This window comes from Fukomys damarensis, unplaced genomic scaffold (genome assembly GCF_012274545.1).
Source record: "Fukomys damarensis isolate Sample0158 unplaced genomic scaffold, DMR_v1.0_HiC HiC_scaffold_16, whole genome shotgun sequence".
NCBI classification, from domain to species: domain Eukaryota; kingdom Metazoa; phylum Chordata; class Mammalia; order Rodentia; family Bathyergidae; genus Fukomys; species Fukomys damarensis.
In genome coordinates, this window is record NW_022900928.1 from 108137761 (window position 1) to 108145133 (window position 7373).

At 33.2% G+C, this 7373-nt stretch overlaps 1 protein-coding gene across 3 annotated transcripts in view; it reads left to right on the plus strand.

Moving 5' to 3' along the window:
- The window catches only part of Creb1 (cAMP responsive element binding protein 1), a 43749-nt gene extending 36692 nt beyond the window's left edge, over positions 1-7057 (plus strand). The window contains exons 8-9 of one of the 3 annotated variants that reach the window (XR_004517523.1): positions 4212-4785; positions 6214-7057. Coding sequence is in view for 2 of the 3 variants with exons in the window: in XM_010616087.3 (XP_010614389.1) it covers positions 4212-4356 (145 nt within the window). In the remaining variant the exon portion in view is untranslated. Of the gene's footprint in view, positions 1-4211; positions 6180-6213 lie in introns of those variants that run through there. The other 2 variants (XM_010616087.3, XM_010616089.3) reach the window with 2 other exon arrangements.
- Positions 7058-7373: the final 316 nt, after the last annotated feature.

Consider the following 7373-nt stretch of genomic DNA (forward strand, 5'->3'; position numbering starts at 1 on the left):
ATATATGTATATTTAAAGATAGGCTTATAAGTTAGTTTCAGAATTTATAGACCATCTGTTTGCCTGAATGCATGGAATCATAAATCCTCTTTTTGTTGTGAAAGAGACATCAGAGGTCACTGATCTTTACAGTGAGTCCCAAGACCAGTAATGGTGAACCTTTTAGAGCATTCAGTGACAACAGCCTGCTGCAGCACAAGTGCCATAGGTTCAGTACTACTGCGTTAGATCAATCCCTAAGTGAGTCCTTTTATTCTTTTGCTCACAGAAAGTTTTGAGAAAGCTTCAAGAAACAATCTCTAAACCAGAGAGTCTCCTGATTTTTTTGACACTCATTTGAATTTTTTATTTTACTGTAAAATATATTTTAATATTAAAGTGCCTGTCACCTTACCAGTTCAAATCGGTGTTTTAAAATGGCACACCATATTTATCGCCTGCATATGCTTTAATATAAAACTGACATATACCTTGGTTTGGGATATGTTAAGTGGGGGGGGTATTGTTTTTCTTTCTTAGATAAGAAAGCAGTCCTTTAATTAGGAGTGATGGACTCTGCTAGAAACTATACAACTATTTAGTGTCATAGCCAGGATTTGAATCCAGATTTTCTAATCCCCAGTTTAGAATTCTTTCTAGTATATCATATTAAATTTATAACCAAATTTTATTATGCATTATAAGCATTCTTTAAGAGATCATATTAAATTTATATACAAGTTTATTTTAAACTAAGCCTCATTCTATAAGACAGTGTTAATTGAAATATATTCCGTTTTGTGCAAACATACATACTACCACCACCAAGTGTTAAGTAACAGATTTAAGTTTAGGACATGCTATATAGAATTCCACCTTAGAGCCTCAGTTCACAGTACACTGAAAGAAACCAAGAGCTGGGGAATTGGCACAGTGGTTCCAGTGCCTGCCTTGCAAGCAAAAGGTCCCGAGTTCAATTCCCAGTACAAAAAAAAACAAAAACTAAAACAAACAATCTAAGAAGGCTTCCATTACAGTTCATTTTCTTCTTTTTTAAATAAATTTTATTTTATCCCATTCCCCCCTTAAGCCTTCTTCCCTCCCATTGTACAAAAGCTTTGTTTCCATTTTTTCATTCTATTTTCACTTTTTCCCCCTCTCTGCTCCCTTATTTGAACATTTTCTTCCCATTTCCCAACATCTGTTAATTCATTTCAGTCCTTCTACTTTCAGTTTCACACACCAGAGAAATAAAGCAGTATTTAAATATGTGTGTCTGATTTATTTCCCCTCAGAGCATGGTTTCAAGGTCCATCTGTTTAGCTATAAATGTCTGAGGCTCATCCTTTTTTATAACAGTAGTAGTCCATTGTACTAAAAAATTCACATCTTCCAAGAAGTTCATTTTCTTAGCGTGGTGTTTCATACTTCTTTTACCTTGAGGGCCATTTACTTTTATCTTTCATGACATGTAGTTCAGTTGTGGTAGAACAAAGGTGGGATATTAGTTTAACTTTGGAAAAATAGCTTGTAGATATAGCATGTATATGGGCAGTTTTACTAAAGGACTCTTCTCAGGTAATGGAAAGGAGAAAGCCAGAGAAATGAGATTGGTCAACTTTGTCTGAAATTATTCTTAAAAATGTACACACATGCTACATGTTCTCTGTATTAGATTTCACCAAATACATAACATCCAAATTGATCTGAAACATTCTTGCTATTTTCCTCTTGGCCCGAAAATATCTCCTTGATGTGCCTTCACTGTTCAGTGGAATGTTGGAGCTGTTTTTAACCCATTTCCAAAGAACTCTGAAGTGGTAAAGTGATGCACTGGATTTTATGTTGTTCATATCTCTCTATTGTGGATAATTCAACATAACATGTAATTTTGTGAATCAGCTTTCATTAGAAACAAATGCTCTTTTTTTTCTGAATTGATAAGCTATGTAAAAATGAAAACAGTAATGGAATGCTACCTTTAATAGAATTATACAACCATTTGAATTATCTAGAAGTAATACATAACATTTTTAACGGGCACTTTTTCATGTGCTTTATATGTATTAACTCCTTTCTCAACCCTTTGAGGTAGGTAACAGTCATGAAAGTATAAGTTAAGTAATTAATTTTGCTTCTGCTTACATATTTTTAAGGTGTAAAACCCAGGAACCTGGGGCTAAAAATACTGTTAACTGCTGCGCTGTACTCCTGTTGTAAATTGATTGTAAACAACTTTTTTATGTTTTAAAAACATAAGTCTTTTTGTACATTCATTGAACAGTAATTACCTACCTTGTATTGGTACCTGAACTAGGAACTAAGGTATGAAAAATTCTTTGTGGCTTTTGACCATGAAGAGCTAAAAAAGAGTTTACTTGTTTATAGCTAGCAACTTGCTAAAGAGTAGTTTTTAAATTATTTTTCATCAGTGTTAGACTTTATATAGTAATTTTAAATTTTTAATTGTGACTAAAAAAACAGCACAACATAGAATGTAACATCCTATTTTTTTAAGTGTACAGTTTAGTACTGTTAAGTACATTCACATCATGGTGCAACAAATCTCCAAAATGGTTTTATCTTTCAGAACTCAAACTCTGATCCACTATACAATTTTCCCATTTCCCCCTCCTCCGAGTCCCTGGAAGTCACCATTCTAGTTCTTGTTTCTATGAATTCACTTACTTTAAATACCTCATACAGGTGGAATTATACTACGTGGTCTTTTTGTGACTAACTTGTTTCACTTAGCCTAGTGTCTCGCAATTCATCCCTATTATAGCATGTCAAGATTTCCTTCCTTTGTAAGGCTGAATGATACTCCATTTATACATGCATCACATATTCTTCATTCATCCATTGATTGCAGACACTAGAAGTGTTGCCACTTCTTGGCTCCTTTGAACACAGGGGCACAGTACTTCTTTGAGACCTTATTTTTAATACTTTGGATATGCAGTAAGAAGTTGGCTTGCTGAATCATATAGTAAATACTATTTGTAATTTTTTGTTTTTGTTTTTTGAGACAGGGTCTCACTATGTAGTTGAGACTCACTGTGTAGTTCAGGATAGTCTCAAACTCACAACGATCCTCCTGCCTCAGCCTCTGGAGTGCTGGGGTTACAGGCATGCGTCACCACGCCCGGCCCTATTTGTAATTTTTCAAGGTTTCCATAGCAGTGGTAACATTTTATATTCCCCAAAACAATTCCAAAGTATTTTACAACTTCTTTACATCATCACCTAGTATATTTTGGTGGTGGTGGTGGTGACTGCGGAAGTGGTTTTTGAGGATAGCCATTCTTCCTGTTTTTTATTTGCATTTCCCTAAAGATTAGTTGATACTATTTTCTTGAATGCTCACTGACTGTTTTTATATCTTCATTAGACTATCCAAGTCCTAGTCTCATTTTTAAATCTGGTTATTTTGTTGTTCAGTTATAAGAGTAATGTATATGTTCTAGATATCAACCCCTCTGAAATACAATTTATAAATATTTTGTTATTCCATAGGCCACCTTTTCATTGTTTGCGAGGTCCCAGTATGTACAGTTTTTTAAGTTGAATATTTCTTTTGGTTGGTTATGTTTTCATGTCTTATTCAAGAAATCACTGTGAAATCCAGTTGCAGGATGCTTCTCTGGAAGTTTTATGGTTTTAGGTCTTACAGTTAAGTCTTTGATCCACTTTGAGTTAATGATCCACTTTGAGTTAATGTAGTGTAGTATAAGGTAATGGAATAGTTTCATCCTTTTGCATGTGTTGTTTTCCCAGCAACATTTATTGAAAACTCATGTCAGATTTTTTTTTTTAAAGATAGGAAAAGGAACAGTCTCTTCAGAGCGAGTTTAGGCCAAGCAAAAATAGGAAAAGATGTACACCCTACACCCAGTGAGTGGGCTACCATGCAAAAGAGAACACAGTGCCCTGTTCTGTTAGATTTTTTTAGTTGTTATGAAATGAAGACTTGTAATATTCATTTTAAAAAGATACTTTTTTAAAACTTTTAAGTGATCATTTAATTTTATAGTTATGTTTTTTAATAAAATTTCTATGGTATATTAAAATTTTACATGTTTCAGCATCATTCTATATATATTTTCAAATGCCTAACATATTAAATTGTTTATTCCTTCAAGCTATTTCTTTAAGGTAACCAAAGTACATTAATCCAAAATAAATAATATAGAAATAATTTGCATAAAATTCTTTGTCCTTTTTCTTTTCAGGGAAGCAGCTCGGGAGTGTCGTAGAAAGAAGAAAGAATATGTGAAATGTTTAGAAAACAGAGTGGCAGTGCTTGAAAACCAAAACAAGACACTGATTGAGGAGCTAAAAGCACTTAAGGACCTTTACTGCCACAAATCCGATTAGTTTGGGATTTAAATTTTCACCTGTTATGGTCGAATCAAAATGGACTGGATTGGTCACAACCAGAAAGACAAAATAAACGTTTTATTTTCTAAACATTTCTTTTTTTCTATGCGCAAAACTGCCTGAAAGCAACTACAGAATTTCATTCATTTGTGCTTTTGCATTAAACTGTGAATGTTTCAACACCTGCCTCCACCTCTCCCCTCAAGAAATTTTCAGCGCCAGGAATCATGAAGAGACTTCTGCTTTTCAACTCCCACCCTCCTCAAGAAGTAATAATTTGTTTACTTGTAAATTGATGGGGGAAAATGAGGAAAATGAAAATTTTTTTTAATGATTTCAAGGTTTGTGCTGAGCTCCCTGATTGCCTCAGGGACAGAGTTATCCTAGCCTCCTGCGCTGAAGTAATGTGTGGGCCGCATGCATACAGTAAGTAAGGTGCAATGGAGAAATGTTGATTGCCAAACTGACTTGTTTTCACATTTTCATGGTGAATTATGTAAAACTATTAAAAGACAAAAACCCTCTAAAATAATTTTTTGAGTATGGTTTTGAAGGAAATAGGAATGAATTCGGAGTACTCTGTATGCTTTTCTTCAATACTGAAAACTTGTTCATAATCCTCAAAAATACCCTGTATTACTTAGATACAGGGCGGTTGTTGCTTCTTAATTTGCTTCTATGTGTGTTCAGCATTTCTGAATACATTGAAAGAAGTAACCAACTGACAAAACATGGTATTTGAATTTTAAATTAAATTGAAGTAAATAAAAGTACAAAGCTTAATTTAGTTAGCACTAAATCTTATTAAAAAGACACTCACTAGTAAACCAATCCCTTGAGTTATATAACAAAGTTTTTAAATAAACACTTTTGTCCTCAACATCAAAGATATTTATATTTGTCACTCATTTACTGTTGCCTTTTGCATCTACATTGTACCAACAGGAAAGTCTTCAAGTTACTACATAAAGCAAAGTGATATATTTATGTGTTATAGGAAAAATAGTGATTTTAAAAATCTTTTCCATATTAATCTTTTCCATTTATCAGAGAATCTCTAACGAATTCTCTAATTGAAAGGCGTTACAAAGATACAGTCCTGCCAGGGCTTTAGCTCAGTGGTGTCACCGCCTGCCTCACAAGTGTAAGGACCTGAGATTGATCACCGGTACCAAAACAAAAAAAAGATATGGTCCTAAAAGGTCATGTTACTTATACACATGAAAAGTGATTTTTTTTTTTCAGACATATCTGAATGTCTGTCATACAACATTTGGATTGTCATTCTTGTAAAACTTTGTTTTTTAATTTTGTACCAGGGATTGAACTTGGGACCTTGCACTTGCAAAGCAGGCAGTAGAACCACTGAGCTAAATCCCTAGCCCCTTAAAAAATTTGTTTTCATCTAAAATGGGTAGTATGCTTTAGCTTTCTAATATACTTTGTAGCTTTTTTCATTTATAAAGCAACTACCTATTTTAATTCTTCTCTGGCAGTCTCATTTGTGTATATCATACATTGTTCCCAACAATACTTTTATCAGTTACTTGTTTTATTCACTAAGCCTGATAAATTAAAAATTATCCTTTAAAAGAAAAATAAGACTAAGGTAGAGTAAATATTGGAGACTGACATAATGTTAGATTATAGTTTCTCATTTGAGAAGGAAATGCCTTTTTAAGAAATCAAGAAGCAAAATATGTATTTAGTCATGGGTTACTTAAGGTTAAGTTTGTTAACATCATAAACTGTACAGATACAAGTTGTAGTTATTGAATCCATTTTAAAAGTAAGGTTTTTTAAATTTGTAAATGTTCTATTTTTGTTTATAACAAACCATTGTCTTTTTTCAAGGATGAACAGTTTATGAAGGAGCATCATTCTAAGAATTGAGTGATGTAGTCCTTATATTTGGACAGTTCACCAGATTCTCAAGAAGGCTTTCAAACGACTGTAAAGTTTAATGTTTGTCCTGCTGAGCTAATGGGGAAACTGATAGCAAAATTTTTTTTTGTATGTTAGCATAGTATGTCATTTTCTAAATATGCTTTAACAGAAACTAAGCAAAATCACAGATCTGTTCACAAAGCTGCAATTACTTCATACTGAGTCAAGTCAAATTGAACACTTTGAATGTTGTAAGCATTGTGAGTGAAATTGCCTGGTGTATAGCAAGTTGTAGTTGCTATAAAGTTGTCCGTTTTTCCAAAAGTTGAGGCTTTCTGCTGAATTAGGAAGTTGGTGACCCTCTTGGTCCCTGATAAATCAAGGCAATCACATATCAGGTGGGTGGGTTTACAAGTTATGAAGACCTGGTCCTTTATACCTTAACGATGATTGCACTGTTTTGAATTCAGTTACTTAATAGTGAGGTGAGAAATGTATTATGTTGCTAAATCTGTTTTAGACACTTGGAGAGACTTGAAGCTTCATTTCAGTTTATACAGATAGAAATCAAGCATCTTTTATGCAATTTTTTTTAATACAAGAATTAGAACACGTGTTCGTTTTTAAGCTTGTAACTTTGAGAATCTTTATTAAGAAAATGACATTATTTTTAAAAATACTGTAGCCAAGAACATATATGGCCACATTATCAGTAATGTTTTTGTCTTCATATTGGCCAAAAGGGAATGATGATGTCATCATAGGAATATGTATATATGCTACTGATTTGCCTAGAAAATAGCAAGTTTGGTATTGCTCACTTTGCAAATATAGGGCCATGTGGCACTTTTATCTATAGGACAGATTAACTCTAATAAAAATGAAATGGGGAGGGGTTTATTTTTGATATATTACTATTATGAGTTTTCAAGCTTTGATAGTGTTAAACTGAAGAGTGGTTTAGAAAGGGCTAGAATCCAATGTGTTCACATTAAAAAATTGATATACAATTTTAAGTTCATTCTTTTTCAACCCCAAGTACCATATTGACAACCATAATATTGTCATAGGTGCTCTGTTCATTTAGATATTTGGGGGGGTTGGGGAAATGGCATTTATAATATATG